At 42.8% G+C, this 22,675-nt stretch overlaps 1 protein-coding gene across 1 annotated transcript; it reads right to left on the reverse strand.

The window, feature by feature from the left end:
• Window positions 1-20,431: 20,431 nt before the first annotated feature.
• LOC100725794 (eukaryotic translation initiation factor 3 subunit L-like) lies at window positions 20,432-22,304 on the reverse strand. The gene is given in 4 exon segments (XM_063224444.1): window positions 20,432-20,991; window positions 20,993-21,543; window positions 21,546-22,248; window positions 22,251-22,304. Coding segments are annotated over 4 exon segments (1,695 nt in total). The 3' UTR covers window positions 20,432-20,604.
• Window positions 22,305-22,675: the final 371 nt, after the last annotated feature.

Raw genomic sequence — 22,675 nt, forward strand, 5'->3', positions numbered from 1 at the left:
TTCTGAATATAATTTAAGCAGTTTTATATCTTACATTTGGCTAAACACTTCTGCATTTCCTGAGCATCCTCACAGACAAGATTTTCTCCTCTTTAGGAGTTTCCAAATAGATTTTCAGAGCTGCGTAGTTCAATAAGAGAGTGTGAGCACTTTCAAAGCTTTTCCTTTTTTTCTTTTCTTTTGTGTAATACTGGAGATTGAGCCCAGGAACTTCACGTTCAGCTGTCACCCCAGCCCTTTTTAATGTAATTTAATTTTTTTAAAAATTTTGAGATAAGATCTTACTAAATTCTCAGGTGGGACTCGAACTTGGCATCCTTCCAAAGTGTTTGGTTTACTGGAATGCACAACCACATCCCACTTAAACACCTCTGATGCATGAGGTCAAATTGCCTTTCAAAAATTTTAACCAATTTACCCTTTTATTATGGAAACTCTTATTTCACCCTATGCTGCAAATTATTTTCAGGAACTATTTTCAAGTAAGCTTGATAAAAGACACATGTATTACTTAACCCTCATTACTGAGTCCCACTTATGAGCCTGCAGCTGTTCTGTGCCCTTGAAGATAACGGGAGGCTATGTGACAGATAAAGTGCTTACCTTCCTAGACCTTACATTCCATGTGAAACCAAGCTATAAAACTCACATTTCCTAAAGTATCCTAAACTCTATACTCTCTATTGCATTGATAATTAATTACAAGCAAACTATAAAGTTGCATTGCAACAGAAAGATGCCCTCAGTTTAGTTGGTGTTTATCTCGTATCCCTTGCACATGTCCAGAATTCCTTAAATTTGAATTTTAAAGTTTATCAAGTGTTTTGCACACATGATTTCACCTGCATTTTGAGTGTCAGAATAACTCTAAGATGTAGGTAGGCCTGGTATTCATATGTATTTAGTAAACACATAGTTTTGAAACAGGGTCTCACTGTGTATTCAGGCTGGCCTTGAACTCACTATTGTAGTCCAGGCTGGCCTTGAACTCCCAGCCATCCTCCTGCTTTAGCCTCCCAAGTGTTGGTATTACCAGTGTGTGCCACCATACCTGGTTTTCTCATATTTTATAGATGGTAAAATGCCATGAATCCTGTTTAGGTAGCTTATCTAGGGGATGGCAGTTTGGTTGTCAAAGCCAGGCACCTGTTCTGGGCCAGTCTCTTTCTACTGTCCTGGTCTAATGAATGAGTGAATCCTTCAAGATGTATTCCTGGACATGGGACTTTGATGCCTGTGTATTTTGGTGACAAAAGGAGAAGCACAGAGTCCTGAAGCCTGATGCCACTGCAGTCACACTTTCCTCTGCCTCTCTTGGCGTCCTGGTCCCCCACTCTGATCTCCCTGTAGAAAATCTGCAAAGAGGTGCTGAGCCCCATTGTGCCAGGGCTCTCAGGGAAGGAGCTGCACAGCTGTTGCAGCTTCTGCTATGAAAGGACAGAGTTGGGGAAGGCACCAAAATTTTGTTCCATGGAAGAAGGGAAGCAACTCAGCTCTCTGCTGTTACAGTGCTTTCCCTGGGTGTAAACTCAAACTGTTTAAGAACTGGTTGCTTCAACAGCTGCAACCAATGGAGTGAAAGGGACATTGTCAAGGTCACAGGGCAGGGTCACACTGCAGCGGACCCGGACATTTAATCTTGACTTTTTTGTTTTACGTTGACCTTGGATTCAGAACAAATGTTGCTTGCTGTTTTCTCTATAACACACCATAGAGCAGCACAGAGAACATCATGAGATCCTCAACTGCCTGTGTTTTAAAAATGCCATGATTTTCCATTTAATCCATAAAGCACCCCTCCCATACTACACTAGCCAGGAATCTGGATAAAGGTAAATGTGCCAAAATGTTCACTATGTTCTCTTTAAAAGTGCAAAAAAAAAAAATTGAAACACATGTCTAAGCATAAGGCAGTAGCTTTTCAAGTGGCATACTATGCAGCCATTAAAATGTGATCATCAAAAAGTATTTCATGCCATGACATGAGGGAAAAAATTCATAAACTATATTGCGCATTTTTCTACAATGAGCATATATTACTACTATAATCAGAAAAGAAAGAAAAGGATGACTCGGTCCTATCCCTGGTTAATTACTGTGACCCTGAAAGAGTAGATAACATCTATTCTAATTCTTTTTAACACTCAGCTTCTGACACAAAACCAATTGCTTCAAGTTGATGAGCTCTGCAAAAGATCCGGAAGTGAACCAACAAAATTCCTTCCTTTCAAAGATTAATGTCTATATAGATATCACCAGCCAGGAGCAATTTTCTTTAGTTTTACAGAGTCTATACGAAGAATTATATCTGTTTAGGACAAAGGAGGATAAGAAGGTTTTTCTCTACACATTTTGTTACACCGACACAACCTGGGAAATGTGTCCATTATTTACATATTTATCTTGGAGTCAATTCCACTCCGGTTTTCTCTTCTGTTAAGAACTTGTGCATGGGCTGGTCCGAAGGTAGTGAGTTATCTCAATTGATCGTTCACAGTCAGTACAGATTGAATTCTTTGTTCTACTCTTTCCCCCTTCTCACTACTGCACTTGACTAGTCTTAAAAAAAAAAAAAAAAAAAAAAAAGAACTTGTGCATGAATCCACTATATAGCAGACTAGAACTGCTTTCTGTCTTTGTGGTTGCAGACTAGCAGCCCTGATGTAGAGCAGTTCTTTTTACAGGAAACTTTATCTTTCTGTTTAAAGCCCAAGAATGGGAAAATGACCTTGATGCCTTTCTGCGGGGTCTGTAGCATTTCCGTATCCCCACGCCCAGTCTTTCTTAGGCTACAGTGTGAACACAGCAGCCTGCAAACCAGAAACAATAGTGATGAACACTGGCGATGGGATTCTAGATACTGTGATCATAACCTAACTGCTTGTCTTTAAGATTTGATGCGTCTGTGAAGAGAAAGTGAGTAAATAAAAGATAGGAAAAAGAGGTGCCCCCAACCCGTTTGGAGAAAGCTGCATTGGAAGATCCGCAGCACAGACCTCACGGATCTGGAAGCTGCAGAAAGCGTTTACCTTGCCCCTAGCACAGGCTTCTTCCTGGATCCTCCCTTCAAGCCCTGGGCCACCTTGAAGCCGCTACCTGGTCTGCGCTCAAGGTCACGACGCTCAGCTAAGTGCAGGTGCCTGCGGCATGATCTGGACGCTAGGGGGCGCCATGTCCCCACGTTGTGGATGCCTCGCGTGGGGAAATCAATCTGTTTCTAGAGCTTTCTGCGTTCAAACTGCAGGAGAGTGTATGGGGCTCACATTTGCAAGGAAGAATTCGAGCATTGTGAGATCCACAAACAAAAGGGATCACAGAGAGGTGCTGTAATCCGGTTCTTGGAGTTTTGGGAGACAGGTAGCTTCGGTGTCCCTCCACCCGCCACCTCGGGTGTCACAGCTCCCTGGATGGAAGCAGCCCTGGAGACCAGCATTCAGATGTTCTGTGGGGCTCCGCAGCCCCCACCGCCCCCACCCCTCCCACCCCTCCCACCCCTCCGGCTTCCTGCAGCGACCCAGGTTACACTTTGCTGGCTGCACCACTGGGCCGCAACGGGTCTACGACTCAACAGCCAAAGTACTTGTTCTGCCTGGGGTGTGTGGGGAAAGTTATGCAGTCAGATGGGTGCTGGTGCTGTATGCTACCAGACGAGTATAACAAAAGGAACCAACGGGAAAGCAGCGGTAGAACATGCTTCTGCTCGTTGATGTTGATTTGAATCTGAATGTGGGTCGTAAATGGAGTTGTGCATGATCGAGCTAACTGGTGCCTTTCTGATGAAGTACTAGTTGTGTTTCAGTCTATTTGGTGGTGCAGCTTGGGGACTTGAAGCTTGGGGAGACCTCTGTCGCTGCAGCATGAGGCTCTGCAGACCCCAACCCCTCCCCTTCATCGGCCATGTGCATTGAGTAAGTCAACCTAATTTCTGTGCCTCAGTTTCCACACCTAGAGGATGAAGATAGTGCTCTGTTCTCAGAGAGTACAGCAGCATGAAAGCTGGGCCACGGTCTCTGTCAACACTGGTCCCCGATTTGGAGGAGACTCATGACAGTTGATCACAGTCAGATGGATAAAAAGTAGGTTGTCTACATCTCAGAATTTCCAAGAGAAGAAGGACTGGAGTTTTAGAACAATCGGCAATCAGGACATACTCAGAAGCAAGCAAGCACTACTACATGCTTTTTACTTAAAAAGAAGGAGGGGGAGGTGGTGGAGGTGGAGGTGGAGGAAGTATTTCTGTTTGGCAAACAAACAAAGCATGAGAACCAGTGTGTAAAAGGAAAGTATATGGTTAAAAAAAAAGGAATTGCATGTTTTTACACAAATATTTAGCTTTAGGAAAAGTGAAAGTAAAAGTCAAGGGAAGGAACACAGGAAGGGGACACGTAGGGAAGCCTCCCAGAGAGCCTGTGCTGATTTTGAAATGTCCCAGCATAGTAACAGGGCCTTTCTGGATCCCTGGTTCACCCAAGAGATTGTAGGTGAGACTTGGTGGCACAGAAGTCATTTTATTTCTCTTGGTAAAGAGGCACAGGGAGAGGAGGCCTTGGCTTCGAGATTCCTGGGAAATGTTGGAGCCCTGTTTGGAGTGACATGGTTCAGGACAGGGTGATGGAGAGCCAGGAGTGCCTGGTCACCGCTGACCCCATGGAGCCCAGGGGTTGGGAACAGCAGGGGAGAGGCGACAGGGAAATAAAAAGGCTCTTTCTAGCTCAGCGTTTAACGCAGCACAGTTTCTGTGGTTCATCAATCATGTGACCTTGCAAAAGGCCTGCAACCCGAAAGTGTAAAGAATGCCCCTGCTTTTCATTGTGCTGAGAACCTCCTGCGGGGAGACTGGGCTGGTAACATATTTCTGTGGGTTTTTGATTATGCGGATAGAATTGCAAGGCTGGATAAAAGCATTATCTATTTTGAGTTTTTAAGAAATGATGGGGCTATTATTGGGGTGGTCTTTGGAAACCAAGGGCAAATCCGCAGAGCAGAGTATTCAGACTATTTATATCCCATGGCTTGAAATCCATTCCTTAATTCACTCCTTCATTCCTTCCTGTAGCAGGCATGCGTTTGCTGTTAATTATCATGATGGATGCCACAGGCGGGGAAGGCAACCAAGACTGGCCTGCCTTTAGGGCACCATTGTGACTCCCTTTGAATCAGTTTCACTTTTTTTGTTTTGTGAGACAGGGTCTCTCCATGTATTCCAGGCTGGCCTTGAACTGGGTGATCCTGCCTCAGCCTTAAGTACTGGGATTGCAGGCATGTACCACTGTGCCCAGCTAGATCAGCTTAATTTTTAAAAATCACCTTTCCTGTTTTCAGTATTCAAGAAGAAACCTATGTGGATGTCAGTATAACACAGAATTGAATTGCTCATCATTTTATAAGCGCTGAGGTTTCTCAAAAACGTCTTTTAATTTGTAAGAATTTTTCTTCTACACAGAGCTCCAAACAGACCACAACTCCTGTCATATCTTGGCAACTAATCGAAGCAATGAGAGAGAAAGAAATGATAAAAATAAATCACTCCAGCTGGCAGAGCATCACTGTATGGTTCTCAAAGTGGTTGCTCATCAAAAAATAAAGTTTGTACCATCTCACTATCACTGGATCAAATCAGTTCACTTGTGGCAGTGACATTCCTTTTGTGATTGGTGACATTGTTGCTCACCCTAGAATCACTGTTTTTTTTTTAAATCAGTACTGGGAATCAAACTCACAACCATACACTTCCAAGGCAGGCGCTTAGGCCACTGAGCTAAATCCCCAGCCCTGAATCACTGTTGTTTTTATAATCCAGATTGGTTAATATTCTTGAGGCCTGGATGGTTTTCTGACTTGAACTCTAACCCAAAGATTTCCTGAGAATATTCTAGAAGTAGTTGTTCATGGTAGTCATTTCTTTCTACTGATTGAAATAGGGTGCTGCTATTTAAGATTATGCTGAGGAAGAATTGTTGACCTGAGGAAATATTCAGAGTATGCTAATATATTAGAAAAAATAAACAAAACAGATTCAGTGGAGCTTTCAGCATGTAATATGATGATGTTTTTGTTAAATAATCAGCTACTTATATGTGTTGTACAAAGGCCAGAAGGAGCACTGCAAGACTGTAACAGTGGCGATGTATGAGTGGTGGTTTGTCTTTTCCTTGATGCTCTTTTGCATTTTCTAAGTTTCTAAGCATCAATCTCATGTTGCTTTAGTACTAAGGAAAAATTCTCTCCATGAATTTTAGTAGTTTTTCCTTCCAGAAAAATGGGAAGAGGAACAAAGAAATGAGCTATTTCGTTCACTTATTTCTTCATTTGCAATTTTTATTTTTCCAACCTATTTGTTTATTTATTTAATGATAGCAGGGATTAAACCCATAGCCTTCCTATAACCTCAGGCTCCACTTTTTTATTAGTTTGTTTGAAGCAGGCTCTTGCTAAGGTGCTCAGTTGCCTAGGCTGAGTTTGAATGCTTGGTCTTCCTGCTTCAGTCTCTCAGAATGCTAGGATTACAGGGGTGTGCTATCTCACCCAGTTTGAGTCTTTTATTCTTTCTGTTTATTAGGGAAAAAAATTGTCGTTAGCATTTGCAATGTGCTCAGCATTGACTGCTTTGAGTGCTGGCCACGGAGTGTGTTTCCTTGAATCCAATGCCTGGCTCTTACACTGCAGCTCAGGAGGGGCGCTGGAGCCTGGGGAAATGCAGAGTCCCTCCCTAGAGGCTCCCACGGAGTGCTCCTGCAATGGGCCTGGCGGTTTCCTGTTTTCAAGGTGGACCTGGGAGAGTCCAATAAACTATCAGGCGCCTTTCTTTGATATCTTGGCCATGAATGGCTTAGAGCCTTTGAAAAATGATGGGGTGTGAAGACCTGGTTTGTTGGCTCCATCATGGAATCCCACTCAAGGTCCCCAGTGTCCCTGAACTCTTGCTTCTTAGCCACAGTCTTATTTTAGGATGGGATGTCTGAGAGGGAGGGTGATCAAGATGTACCCAGCACCTTTGAAGGCTGTGAGGTGTGGCAAACCCTCCCTTCCATAAACCAGTCCAGAGTGACAGCCCAGGAGGAGAGAATCACTCCCATAGCACTCTTACTCAGCCTAGGCCTGTCACTTTAGAGCCATTTGCTCTTTTAATCCTCTCGCAGTCCACAGGCTGATTCCACATAGAATCATCCTGTTATAGACAGCTGAGTTAGTTAGAAATATGACAGGCAGTCAGACAGGGCTGAGTCCTCAAAGGAGCCAGTGCAGAAGAACAGAAACCTTGTAACCTCGCAGGAGACACACACCTCTGCTGTGGGCCAGATCTCAAGACAAAAGGCAAAGCAAATACAGCCACACCCTAAGGATAAACATCAGGGACTGATTTCCAAAGAGTTATGGATCACCTTGAGGAAGCCAGGAGTCGTGGCCCTAACCCCTACAGGGAGAGTCCCTGCTCTCTAAGCATGCTACTTGCTACGTGACTCACTTCCCCATTTGTCCCAGTTTTTTTTTTTTGTCAATTTTTTTTTGTTTTTTTTTTTCATTTTTATTGGTACTGGGGTAGAACTCACGACTGCCTGCTTGCAAGGCATGTACTTATGCTGCTGAGCTAAATCCCCAGCCCCTCATTTGTCCCAGTTTTAATCAATTTTATCTGAGCAACTAATCTTATTGGTTAACCATAGTTCTGTCCCACTTTATGCCCATTTTTCCTGTTCCCATGTTTTCCCCTGTTGGACCCATCTCAGCTCCTTGGTTTTACTCTATAAAAGTATCTAGCAAAGACAATCTTTGGCAACCCACTCGGGACCCTTTCTGTTTTTCTCCCAGACAGAAGTTTTTTTTCTCTCAATAAATATTTCTGTTCTTTAACCTCCATTGTTCCTTTGATTTTAGAGAACATGAGCTCATATCAGACATAGACTAGGTTGGGTGTTTTATTCCCCTGTATCAATCCCGATGTTATGGATGAGGAACCTGAGGTTTAGGGAGGCTGAGGGATGAGCCCAAGATTACACAGCTGGCCAGTTAGCTTTTCCCCAAAGACCTTGGACTCCACCACTACACTATCCATCCCCAACCTCTGCCAGGGGCCAGTGTCCTGTCTGGCTGTAGGCTGGCCCATGGCTCTAGAGCAGTGACCAGTGCCAGGCAGCTTGCTGTCCACTGTCTTTTCTGGTGTGAAATTATTATTTAACCTTAACCTTCTTGAGCAATGCCCTTCATGGTCCTGGCTTGGTAGAAGGCATAAAACACAGCCAAACACATTCCTGGGCAAAGAACTTCCAGAGCTCTGCTCGGGACTGTGCCGTGGGGGTCTGGTGAGCCAGGGAAGCGGGGGGCATCGTGTGACCTGGGGCCTGCAGCTGAGCCCTTGCTGTGGGGACAGTAGGGGAGGCCTCTGGGTAGTAACAACACAGAGAGATTTATTACAGTTTTTGTTTTATAGCAAATCTCTATTTTGAAGGAAAATTTCCCTGGCTCTCCATCTCCAGGCAAAATATGTCACTCTATAAAATCTATGCAAATGTGCAATTTTATTTTATTGAGATACAATTCACACACCCTTTTATTTTTATTTATTGATTGATTTATTAGTTTTTTTGGTTGTTGCTGTGCTGGGGATCACATCTGCCCCCAACTCCTCTCACCCTTTTAAAGTGATTTTCAATGATTTTTCATATATTCATAAAGTCGTGCTATCATCACCACTCTGTAATTCCAAAAATTTCCATAGCCCAAGGGAATCTTTATTGTTGTTATTTTGTTTTGCTTTACTTTGTTTTGTTTTTGAGACAGGTTCTTGTTATGTAGTTCAAGAACCCTGAAACTCACTCTGTAGCCCAAGCTGGCCCTGGCCTCTTCAGTGGTTCTCCTGCCTCCGCCTCCTGAGTGTCAAATTACAGGTGTAACCACCATTCGCAGGCAGTAGCCCCAAGGAAATCTTATCCTTATCCACTAGCAAACTCTGGTGATTGTAATGGTTATATCTTTTCTCCATACTTGTATTCTGAGACCATGGAACAATTTACTCTTCCTGGTTCATTATAATATTTAGTAAATATTTGTTCTTGGTGACAAAATTTCTAATTTTAAGAGTATTCTCTTTTTTTCTGGCCTTTATGATAATTTAAATATTACAGTAAGTGACAAGAGAAAAAAGCATAGAGCTGTTTTCTCTTCTTTTTTCTATTTAGATACAGAGATCTTGTATTAGGTGGATAAATATTTTATTGGCCTTACTTTTAATTCAGTTTGATGTAGGAAGAGACAAGGTCATCTTGAATCTTCTCACATGAACAATAATAGTTTGGTGATCTTTCTTTCTTTCTTTTTCTTTTTTTTTTTTTTGTAGTTCATAAAAATACACAGCTTGGACTGTGGGAAAGGGGAAGTAAAGCTGAACTGCTGATACGCCTGGACCTGAATTGGTTGTTTACAGAATGAAAAGCAGGTCACTCGTAGGTTGAAACGTGGCCTTGGTCACGCCTGGGAATCCACAAACTCAATTCCCTCTCATTGGCAGAACATGAAAGCTCAAGATTATCCTCTAATCCTGTGGCATTTTTAAATCCATGCAATGGGCTTTGATGGTCAAAAATTTCCACTTAAAGTCACACACTCTCTCGGAGGAACAAATACTTTGGTTATCCCAGCAGTATCTATGGAAAGACTTACTAGAATGAATGCTATGGTCAGCGCAGATGCAGGCTAGATTGTTCCTCTCCAGCAGCGACACTCTAAGTCCCACTTCTTTTTAAATTCAAATAGCACATGTCATACCTTTCTTCTGATAAACAAGAAGATAAGAATCAATGCACTGTGGAAAAATGGAAACTATGCACATGCCCACCAGTGGATGCGTGGGTAAACAAACGTGGCATATCAATACGGCGAAATAGTATTAGATCCTAAAAAGGAATAAAGTCCTAACACATGCTACCATACAAATGTACCTTCAAAAAATGATGCTGAGTAAATTAGCTAGACATAAAAGGCCATAGGTTGTTTGATTCCATTTGGTAATCCACAGCAATCAAAAGCTTAGTGGTTACCAGGGCTGGAGGGAGGCAAATGGGGAGTGACCATAATGGGTAAGGTGTTTCTTTGGGGAGTGATGGGAATCTTCTGGAATTTGTTGCACAGTTTGGTGGCTATGAATTTTATAGTATATGAATTCTTCCTCAATTGGAAAGAGTAACAAAAGCTGCAAAGCTTCCCAGTTAAAAAAATAGGAGGACGAAATCCTACATATCTGTCACTGGGATGGAGGCGCCAGAAACAAACAACTTAAAAGGAGGAAGTTTTCTTCTGGCTCGTGGTTTCAGTCCAGTCTCTTGGCCCTGTGGCAGCAAAGTGCATCCTGGATGAAGCAGGTGGCAAAGGACGCCTGTTCATTTTACAGTGAGCAGGAAGCTAAGGGCAAGAGAGAAAGGACAGGGATCCCAGTGACCCTTCAAGGACATGTCCCCAGCCATCTCACTTCTTTCCACAGGGGCCTGCTTCTTGAAGTTTCCACTATGGCCCAATAGCCCACCAGGCTGGCTGTCAAGCCTTTGAGAGACAGATCCAAGCCATTGGCATCCCTGTGTTAAAAATGGTTTACAGCTCCTGAAGCAAGATGCGCTGGAGTGACGCTGTGCCTCTCTCTTCTCACCGTGGTACCACACTTGCCCAGGCCTTAGTGCTCTTGTCTGGATCATGAAAGTAAATTTTTGGGTCTGGGGATTTAGCTCAGTGGCATAAGCACCTGCCTTGCAAGCAGGCGATCGTGAGTTTGATCCCCAGTACCGAAAAAAATGAAAAAGACAAAAAAAAAAAAAAAAAAAAAAAAAAAAGGAAGAAAGTAAATTTCGATAGTTGGAAAAGACCTTAGAGATTCCAGCACAACTCCCTGACTTGTTGGGGAGATAACTGGTTCCAGGCAGTAGAAGCCACGTGTTCAGAGTTGCCTGCTTGGTGGCTGAATGGACCTGAACTTCTCCCCATTACCTTTATTACAATCATTTTCCTCCCTCCTGCTACTTTCTCTTTTGTTCCAATACAGTTGTGCATTCCCTAGACCGAATCTTTCTGAGATACTGATCTTATTGTGTCATGGTCCCGATTTAAAAATAAAACGCTTGGTGGCTCCCTATTACCCTCAGCCCTGTCCTGCAGCAGTGCTGTCTGTCTCCTGTGTACCACTTGGCTCCCCCAGCCTCCAAAACACGCTGCCCTCAGTGGCCCAACAATGCTGCGCTTCTGTTCCCGTTGTGTTAGAAAGCTTCGTATGTGTTTATGCCTTTGTTCCAGTGCCGAATCACAAGTGTCTTGAAGATCACGTCTTATGTGTGTTTGACCTCCTCCATGGCACTTGGTAGGCACCAGCAATATTTATGAAAGAGTTTATAGTTCTTGCCTGGGTAAACCTAATCCCTCAGAGGAGTTCTGGCAAAGGATGCTACTTTGGGTTGCCTCTCTTCCGTGGAAGACAAAGACCGAGTGCAGTTTTTAGGTATGGACAATTAGATTCTAGAAATTTTTCATGAATGGGTTTAGAGTCAAAAAAGGCAGAAACACTGATGCTGCAACAACATTTTAATCTTGTACAGAAGTAATTTGTGTTCATTATAAACTTAGAAATTTCTGAAAATGTTCCAGGAATACAAAGAAGAAAGTGAGAAGCTCCCGTAATTTGAGCTCTTGGTTTGCACAGTGCCATTACTATGCACCACAAATACATTGTTTATAACAGTGAGACCCACTTTGTAGATTGTTTTATAACCTGCATTTCAATTAAATGAAAAACACAAATTTAGGGTCTGGGTGTGGTGGGGCATGTCTATAATCCCAGCACTCAGGAAGGTGAAGCAAGAGAGTCATCAGCGAGTTCAAGGGCAGTTTGGGCCACAAAGTGAGACCCTTGTTTCAAAAAACCCAACCAAACAAATACAGAATTTTTTTTTTTTGAGACAGGGTCTCGCTGTGCAGTTCAGGCTGGCCTTGAGCTCACTTTGTAGCCTATGCTGGTCTTGAACTTGCAGCAGTCCACCTGCCTCAGCCTCCTGAGTGCTGAGATTACAGGCGTGAGCCACCATGCCTGGCTGCAAATATATAAATTTAATACCATGGCATTAAGTGGGAAGAGTTCTGTTACTGTCAACTTAAGTGCTTCATTCTGATCACACAGAGAAAGGGCAGTTAATGTCGTTTTGCTTCTTTGCTTTTCTTTGTGCAGCAAAGGGTAAACTACTCAAGGCAAGAAGCATTTCCAGTGCCAGGGAACTTGTCTTCTTGGTGTTATGATGGCTTTGCCTGTTTTGCCCACCATCTCAGTGAAGGAAGTGGAGCATGTGTCCCTGACGACCCTTTTCTAGGTCTAGAATTGTGTGAGCTCCATTTTAAATTTGTCCTTGTCCTGTCTTTGTCTTTGGATATTTCAGGGCCCTTGTGTACAAGAGGGTAGGGAATGTGATGCTTTGTTCCCTGGTTTATTGCCAGCACAGAGCCTGGCAAAGCACTGACACCCAATAAATATTTGTTAATGAATGAATGAATGGATGAGAATCCCAGGGATGATGTCTTTTATTATGGAAATCATTTGACCACATGGTCTTTTTTTGGGAAGCTGTAAATAGGAATTCTATATTTAGGTTCTTGGAAATAGACTAATAATAATAATAATAATACAAGTACGTAACATCTTATGCTAATTGATTAATGGGATGTATTATCCACAAGGAAGGTATTAATTCCATTCTGTAGTTGAAGGGATGGCCAGGGTCTATTTCTCACCTTCGCATCCCAGGTCCCAGGTCCCTTTTGCTGTATACCTATCTTTTCCTTTGTTTGGGAAAGTCTTCTTAACACCTACACCAAGTTTAAAGCAAAAGGTCTCAAATTTTCATGTTTGTTAGAATTTGCAAGGGCTTAGAGATTTGCCTTTTAAATAATTGTTAGGGGTAATTGGAATGCAAGTGGTCTGAAAACCACATTTTGAGTAACACTAGCTTGGACTGTTTCAGCCTGGGGGTTTTGTCAACCAGAGGAGGAGGAGGCCATGGTAGGCCATTAGGATGTGCATCCAACACCAGCTTGCCCACAGCTTTGTTTCCAAGGAGACTGGGAATAACAATGCAGGTCCATGTTCATTATGGGTGTCCTGTGCCAGGAGCTTTACATACATTATCTTCCTTAACTCCCTTAACAACCCAATGAGGTAAGTCCTGTTATTGCCCCCATTTTACAAGGGAACAGAGGTGTCATAAAAATACGTCTGGCTTATCTACAAGAAATGTTAGTAATGGGATTAAATAATCAAATGTTACAGTTCCAAAGTTGAAAAAATCCAGCTCTTTGTTATTTTTAGAGCAGCTGGGGGAAGCTGGTGAGAATCCTCACTGAGGGGAAGAGTAATTTGTGTTTTGACTTCCATATCTATGTCCTTCTCCATGTGTGGATTTTTCTTGCTACTTGTGAAACTGGCAGACTAAACAGTGAAATGGGAGCAATTCAAACCCTTCTTCCGATGGGTCCAGTTCTAGAACTAGCCTCTGCAGTGTTCTGAATCTAATGTTAATTTAACTATAAAACTGAACCACCAAAACTCAACAATAAGAAAAGGAGCATTAAAAATGAGCAAAATAGCTGAGCAGACACCTCATCAGAGAAAATATGCAGATGGAAAATAAGCATATGAAAAGATGTTCAACATCGTAGGTGGCCAAAGAGTTGCAAATAAAAATGACCATAAAACATCACTATAGACCTATTAAAATGGTCTAGATTCAAAATACTGACAACAGCAAGTGTTGGTGATGATGTAGAGCAATGGGAACATTTACTCAGTGCAGGTGAAAATGCAAAATTAAAAAAAAAAGATGAGAACAACCACTTTAGAAGACAGTATGACAGTGTCTTACAAAACAAGACACATATTTGCCAGTGAATTCAGCAATCACACTCTTTCATACTTACCCAAAGAAGTGAAAATTTATATCCACACAAAACCCCACATATGGGTGTTCACAGCAAATTTATTCATAATTTCCCAAATGGCTACAATCAACATATCTTTCAGTAGACAAACAGACAAACGGGTACATGCAGATTATTATTTAGTACTAAAAACAAATAGGCTATCAAGACTGGAAAAGACATGGGAGAAATCTGGGTGAATATAACAAAGTGAAAGAAGCCAATCTGAAAAGATTTTTATATGCGATATAGAATTCCAGAATTTGCATTTCTGGAAAAGGCAAAGCTATGGAGACAAAAAGACCGGTGGTTGCCAGGAGTGGGGGCAGAGCAGAGAGGAGTTTTTGGGCAGTGAAACTACTGTGTCTGATATTATAAAGGTGGATTAGAAAGGTCATCACACATTTGCCAAAATCCAAAATAATCTACAATGCACGAATCAATTTTGATGTAAACTATGAACATTGAGTGATAACGATGTTTCAGTATAAGTTTATTGGTGATACAAAGGTACCACCACCATGGCGAACATCAATAGTAGGGGAGGTTGTGTGTGGGTGGGAGCAGGGTCTGTATAAAAGCTCCTTTCCCTTCTGCTCAGTATTTCTGTGAGCCTAACACTGCTCTGAAAAATAAAAGTCAGAGCCTTTGCAAATGGGGATGAAAAGAAAGAAAGGAAAAGAAAAATAAAAAGAATTAAAATGAGATGTGTGCACATATCAACTTCCCACAATGCATGTAACCATCATATCGTGCAAATATATATTAATAAAAAAGGAAAAATATCAACTAAAGAACGTGACTGTTTCATCAAGAAAATTTAAGCACTGGCTACTGACTAGGTGTTTGATGATATCAAGAAGTTATTATCTTTAAAGTATAATAGTAATATTGTGGTTATGTTTCAAAATCATTTCAGGGTTTGTCTCAGCCCATTTTCTGTTGCTATAACAAGCTACCTTAGACTGAGTAATTGATAAGAGAAGACTGTGGCTCACAGTTCTGGAGGTTGAGAAGTCCTGGAGAATGGTGTTGGCATTTACTTGACTCCTAGAGAGGACCTAGTGTTGCGTCAACTCCTGGTGGAGACTGGGCAGAAGCAGAAGGAGCAGAACATGAGCCTTATCACAACCCACCCCATGGTCAGTCAATCTCTTAATCATCTCTTAAAGGCCACTCAGCACTCCCACATGTTTGAGACCAAACTTCAATAGTAGTTTTGGAGGGGACAAGCCTAGTCAAGCCATGGCAGGGTATGGATGAAATGTGATGAATTGGTAATTTATTTTGAAATAATCCAATGTGGCGGGGGGAAGTGGTTGGAATAAGACTGGTCACCGGATGATGATTCTGCCTGATGCATACCTAGGAGTTTATCATATGATTGCCTCAGGATTTGTGTATGTTTGAATAGCTCTGCAATGAAAAGTAAAAAGAAAATCATCTGTTTCATATTTATTCCTAGGTCTCTTATGCTCTGGGAATGGATTGAAAAAGTTTAAACGAAAGCACTTAAGGTTAATGACAGATTAGTGCACTATCACTGCAAGAGAGCATTTACATTTTTCAAACTGATCTTCAATGTCTTAATCCAAAGATGCAAATATTGTAGAAATTTTTGTGTAACCTAAAATTGATAGGGGAATATTTTATAGCAGCTTGAACTTTTCCATTTCCCAATTCATGCATGTATAGAATTGGTCTTGATCCCTGAATGGGGACATTTTTTATAATTACTATCTGTTCTAATAATGCTCTACAGTGTCATGATATTTTGTAGCTCTTAAAATGCTTTCGGTTGCAACAATTCTTAGATATCTATTACTTTTCTGTGAGCTGACAGGGCATATCAAATCAATCCTGTTGAACATGGGAACAAACAGGAGATCCAGGAGGTTAATTGGACTTAGTTAATTGATTCTTTCATTTATCTACATGTCCATACAAACAGGAAGCATGCATTGAGCATCTATTATACATCAGAGCTGATAATGACACAGACATGCCTACAACGGTATATGATTCAGGTTTCAGGGGACAGAGCACTAAGTGAATAAATCTGTGGTGTAGTGGGTTTTGTGGAGAGGAGGGAGATTCATGCCCAGCGATGCACATAAAGTTTATCACCCACTTCATTAACATCAGAATTAGAACCCAAACCAAGACCAGCCTTCTGTCTGGTCTGGCACAATTTCTGGGGGGCAACCTCACTTCTCTGTTCTGATCTCAGACACTTGTTTTCTTTGTCGGTTAAAATTCCTGCAGGATTTTTCCTAAAGCCTTGTGTGGTACCGTTACTGCGTTGCACAAAAGGCAAGCGGGCCTCTTTGTTGGGGGATGGAATAGATGGTGGGGAAGATGCTGACCAGCCCCTTGTCCCTGCTAAGATACGGCCCAGCCTTCCACCCCGCCAATGACAGGTTCGGTGCACCCTCCTTGCTTTCCAGGTGACTGATGCGGGCGCACGAAACATCACTGCTCTGTACTGTGCCATTGTTCACCTCGCCCGCACACCCCCGCACTTGCACACAAAGCCACGCAGTGGTTTGAAAAATTAAAAACAACAACAACAACAAAAAAAAACAACAACAAAAAAAACCCCCACAGAAACAAAAACCCGCCCCCAACCTTATCCTAAAATGTCAAGTGTTTCAGTTCTGAGAAAAAAAAAGGAAAGCTGAAGGAATCATGACTCATGAACGGCCCGCAAACAACGATCTGAAGGTATTCTGGTGAGTCACAAAGCTCAGCCTTTATGTTGCGGTGAGGGCCTGCGATAGAGGAAGGAAGCGTCATGAGACCAGCCAGTAAAATTCCACTACTCTGAAGCCCAGGGAGAGGTAACTTAGGAATCCCGGGGCTTTTTCCAGCCCCGCTCTAGTGCAGAACTCTGGGTAGCCTCAGGTATGTGGCTCTACATGAGAAATCAGGAAAATGATTATTAATCACTGGAAAAAACATTATTATCTTCCCTTGCCGAATGCCACGCCAAGCCAGCCCTGCCTGCTTCTGCAAGCCAGCGAGGCTGCTGGATTGTCTTGAAGGGTATTGGGTTGCTAAGCAACAGCGCTGGCAGCATCCATCAAGCCTAGCAATGTCAGTGCCTGAGTGTGGCCTGCGGAGCACGGTTGCTCCCCTCCCCCGCGCCTACCCTCTGCACTCCCCCCCCCCCATCCCTTCACCGTGAAAATGTTAATTTGAGTCTCAGGGACAGGAGCCATGCCAGGTGATCCTGTGTATAAAACACCACAGTGCAGCCTGTGAAGCGCAAATATTGTTTTTGGTTGCAAGGTAGGGCATGCGACATGGTTGAAAATACAGACCCGTTTGTGTCAGTGTGGGCAGGGTAGACGCAATTTGAAAGTCTGCGTGTCAATATTCCTTCTTATTACTTTCTGATATATTCTGCCTTTAAATCATTTTTTTTTCTCTCTGCTCATCTAGCATCTTATTTATACCCTGTTCTCTCTTCTTTTTTGTGCTGTGGTCTCCTGGGTGATGGAGTTTTTGTCTGCAGACAGGGATCTGTGGACAAGAGAGAGCCTATTTCTAGAGGTATGAAGGTTCTGGCTAACAGCTGGAGGCTGTTGTTTACAAGGCTATTCACTGTGGCAGTTTTGCTCCGGAAGCGCCCATTTTGGGGCGCAGCACCACTAGAGCACTATCTGTCTGTGCCTCTTACTTCCTGTCAAGAGGCAGCAGGCTGAGTGGGTTGGTGAGGAGCCAGAGGCAGCAAGGCGGACAGGAAAGAGAATCAGTTTTAGATTAGATAGACCTAGACTCAGATCTCCTTTCTCCCCGCTCTGGCATCTTCGCAAGTGTCTGGCTCCATGGCTGAAAATGATATCGCCTTAGCCCATGTTATGCTTCTAAAATACCCGAGACTATAATTTGTAAAGAATCAAGATTTCTTTAGTGCACAGTTCCGGAGGCTGAGAAGTCCAAGAGTGTGGCACTGGTATTTGCCCAGCATCTAGGGAGGACCTGCCTGCTGTATCATAAACATGGTAAAAGGCATTGTTGGCAGGATGGACCAAGCATGCCAGACGGAGGAGCTCATCTTAAGTTTAAGCCCTATGATAAGTTATTAATCCATGGGTGGATTAATTATTAATAAAGATGGAACCTCCATGATGCAGTCACTTCTTAAAGACCCCACTAAAACATGACTTTTGGTGTTAAATTTGTGTTTCTGTACTGGGGATCGAACTTACAACCATATGTTTTCCAGGCAGATGCTTATGCCAATGAGCTAAATCCCTGGCCCTTGGGGATTAAAATTTTGTTATGATTGAGATCTTTAATGTTATCCAAAGACCCAAGTATTACAGGCTTGGTTGCTGGTCTGTGGTGCTGCTGGGAATGAGTAGTCTTGGGAAGTAGAGTCTAGCGCAACAAAGTTAGGACACTGGGGTGCCCTTCTGGGGAATATGGGAACTGACCCCTTCCCCTCTCTTTTGTTTTCTGTCTCCATGGGATCAGCTTTCTTCTACCATGTGTACTCCACCAAGACAAGAGGAAAGGCCTAGGGACCACGGACTGAAATCTCTGAAACCATGAGCCGAAGTAAACCTTTCTCCTCATACATTGCTTATCTCAAGTATTTTGTCACAACAAGAAGAGGGTAACTAACATGGTTATTAACACTGAATCTGGAAGACACACTCAACAGAAAGTGCTACTAGGAATAGTCGCACTGAGTTGTTGGAGAGTTGAGTGTGACAGTGTCTCAATAGTTTGACTCTCCAGAACTCTCTGCAGATGAATACAAGGGAGGGATTCTCCTTGCTCATGCTCTTCTGCCCCTTTGATCCTATGTGTTTTTTCTTCCCTCTCTTCTCCTCTTTCTTTACAACCAGACATTACTGTTAGTCTGAAAAAAAAAAAAAAAAGCCAGAATTCCTACCACTAAGTAGGAATGTGAAAGGAGGAGGATGAGACATTATGAACTATGCAACCTTGGCTCACATCTGCTGCAAAACTTCCTGATATTCTGGGTTCACTGTCACAGGCAGCCTTTTGAGTGCAGAGTGAGCTCATTAGAAGGTAAAGGAGATCTCCAGGGGCAAAATGAAGAGGGAACCAAACTTCAGAGCCTGAAGAGCACACAGTGGCCTCCTGGGGATGGTGGTGGGTTTACACATGCTGATTTTGGTAATGCAAGCACGTGAGCTGATAAATTCATTCAGAGTATTCTGTAGTTTTCAGTTTTTCGGCATTAATGAGTGCTGCTCTGAACATTCTAGTACACAAATTTGGGTTGGACACAAGACATTTCTTTTAGACAAATATTTATGAGAAAAATTATTGGATCTGGGTATACATAAACCTAGATTTGGAGCATGCTGCTAAACATTTTAAAAGTGGTTGCCTCTCTTAAATCCCCACAAAGGAGCATTCTAGTTACTCCACATCCTCCTCAGAAACTGGTATTATCTTTCCTCCAGTCTCATTTTAGTTACTCTGGCTGGATTTGTATTTCTGTGGTGACTAATGAGAGTATGTACTTTTTCATAGCAATTGTAGTAATTTGTATATGCTTTTTGTGAAGTGCTTATTTAAGCATTTTGGTCATTTTTTTCTATTGGATTGTCTTTTTCTCAATTTACAATTCTCTATATACTTGAAATAAGAATCCTTGTCTGATACATATATTGCAAATATAATCTCCTGTTCCTTTTTTTTTTTTTTTGGTGGTCCTCAGGACCACCTATGCCTTGTGCATGGTAGGCAAGCACTCTAGCACTGAGTTATATCCTAGGTCTCCCATTCTTCTGCTTAGTATTTCACTCTCAGTGTGGATTCTGATAAATATATATCCTTAATTGTATTAAAGTCCAGTTTTCTGACTTTCTCCTTATAGTTATTACTTCATGAACCTTGTTTAAGAAAGGTTTGTTTACTTCAAAGTACTAAAGGTATTTTTCAATGAATTATTTTAGAAGTTCTTTTTCTTTCAAATTTACATCTATGATCCTCCAGAAATTCTTTATATATATATTTATATATACTTCTGATACATAGATATCAATATTATTTTTTATGTCTATAATATCTAACTGATCTTACATCATTTATTGGTAAGAATATTATTTCCTCCAACATACCACAGAGTCATCTTTGCCATAAATCAAGTGTCTAGATGCATACCTGTAAGTTTCCATGTTCTGTATGTTTCATTGGTCTCTTTGTCTACCTATGTGAAATTATTACAGTGCACACCATTACTTAGCTTATGACTTGTCTTGATATAAATTAGGAAAAGTCTTTGACTCTATTCTTCATCAAAATTGTCTTGGTTCTTTTTTGGCCCTCTGCATTTCCACATAAAATTTAGAATCAGATTGTTACCTTCTGTGCATGCTCGCTCTAAAATCTGCTTGGATTGTTATTGGGGTTGTACTAAAACTGTAGATATGTCAGGTTGTAGAGTGATGAATGTTTCCATATAACAATAGTAGGACTTCTATGCAACTTTATTTATTTATTTATTTATTTTAGCTCCAAAGACCCTTTACTGAAATCAGCATGTAACATTTTAGTCCTCCATTTGAATAAATTTCAACTCTGCTGATAGCTGATGAGGTAAAGGATTCACAGGGACAAGAACTCTTCCCAGGCACAAAGTTTTGAAAAGAGGTTCCAAACTGACCACTGCGGACATCCTCAGGGCCGCTGTCCCATCTTCTTCAAGGTTTGATTGAGCTCTTCAAACTTGTGAATCTGCCGGATGAAGAAATCCCCGTAGCGCCTGGCAACCTTGGTGTCTGCGATGTGGATCATGTCCTTATCGATGTAGAAATCCACCTCAGAAGCAGACTGGAACTCGCCGTCCAGGGTGGAGATGCCGCTGGTCCACACCAGATTCTTCATCTCATGCTTGAAGACAAGCAGCTGGATGCGGAACTCCTGCTCGGTGAGGTCCAGGAAGCCAGCCAGCTTGGCCACGGGCATGGTGGTGTAGAGCTTGAGGAAGCTGCAGATGGTGGAGAGCTGGGCCTGCTGCTGCACCTCGTCGGAGAACACCTTGAGCTGCTGCAGGAAGGTGTTAGTTAGGGTGGTAGCTAGGGTGCACGTTGTCGTAGTTGGGCACCACGGGCGACAGGAACTTGGGGCAGGAGTAGCTGAAGAGCTCCTCGTAGACCTGCGGGTCGCCCTCCTGCATGCGCAGCATTTTGTCCCCGTATTTCTCCCGCAGCTGCAGGTGGATGCTCTCCTCGATCCACATGGGGTACATGGTGAGGGCGATGGCCAGCAGCGCGTGCATCTGCTCGTTCTGCTTGTTGATCATCTCATACTTGTACGTGGTCCTCTGGAACATGCTCTTGGTCCTCTGGATGTAGAGGAGGATGTTGGCAAAGACCCGGATGGCATCCTGGTAGCGCCGCATCATCAAATACGCAAACCCCACATAGTAGTAGGTGGTGACCTGGCACTCAGGCACACGGGAGTACATGCTTTTCTTGTTCAGCTCAATGTTCTCCAGCACCTTGATGGCCTGGTACTAATCCCCCAGCAGCGAGTGCAGGCGCAGCAGCCCCACCAGGCTGAAGTAGCCTAGCATCTTGTAGAGGGAGTGATGTCCATACTCTCTGGCCATGCTCTTGGGTCACCTCCACTCGTGTACACCTCCAGCTGCCGGTTGATGTTGGATTTGTCCACCAGGGAGTGAAGGACGTTGAGGACACTGTGGACATTCCAGATTTTGGGGTTGGATCGCAGGAAGTCAATCTCCTCCTCTGACTTCTTGGCGGTCTTACAACGGTACTGACTAAATGACTGGAACTGGTAGATGAATTCATTGATGATATCCCAGAGCCACTGGTTTGGCAGTTCAAGGGGGGCGGGCCCATCTGCATTGAGGATGTAGTTGAAGAGGTTGCAGCAGTTGTAATACGACTCAAACCTCTGCTCTAAGGAGGGTCCCCCACTGACTTTGGCATATATGTGTCTGTAATATAATTCTTTGTACAAAATCAGGAAGACAGCATCGTTGCCAACCTATGGAGCAATGGCTTCAGCCTCAGGCCAAGGAGTATTCTTAAAGAATCTTTCAGTCAGCTTGGTCCAGCTGTTCTCATAGATGTCCTGGATCTCATACACCTTCTGGTCAATGACATCACTAGAGACGCGACTGGCCTGAAGCTCGTATACCTTCTGGTCAATCAAATCTGAGACAGTTTTGTGGAAATACTGGATGAAGTTTTTGATCACTTCAGGGATCACCTGATAGGTCTGTTGTTCATACTGGTGTTCATAAGCAAGGTCCTGCTTTGGATCTCCTGTGTGCATATCATAGTCGCCTGGGTAAAAGCGTAGGGATCATAAGCAGCCTCAGACTCATACTCATCAGCTGGATAAGACATGGCTGCGGCGCGCGTGAACACCATGGAAATCAAGCTTCTATGCAACTTTCATAAGTTGATACCTGTTTGATGTCTTTGATATTTGATGTGTTAGTCTGTGTAGGTTGTTGTAACAAAATAGCATAAACTGGGTAGACTGAGCAACAGAAAATTATCCTTCATACTTGTGATGTTTGGAAAGTCCAAAATCAAGGGAGAGATAGAGATAGAGATAGAGATAGAGAGAGAGAGAGAGAGAGAGAGAGGCACTTTGGTATCTCTTTTTATAAGGGTTCAACACCATCATGGGGCCTCACATTCGTGGCCTCATCTAATTCCACTTACCCTTCCAAGGCCCTGTTTTCAAATACCATCACATTAGGGGCAGGGCT

The sequence above is a fragment of the Cavia porcellus genome, unplaced genomic scaffold, assembly GCF_034190915.1.
Source record: "Cavia porcellus strain 051 isolate PalLab524CR breed Dunkin Hartley unplaced genomic scaffold, mCavPor4.1 scaffold_15, whole genome shotgun sequence".
Classification (NCBI taxonomy): domain Eukaryota; kingdom Metazoa; phylum Chordata; class Mammalia; order Rodentia; family Caviidae; genus Cavia; species Cavia porcellus.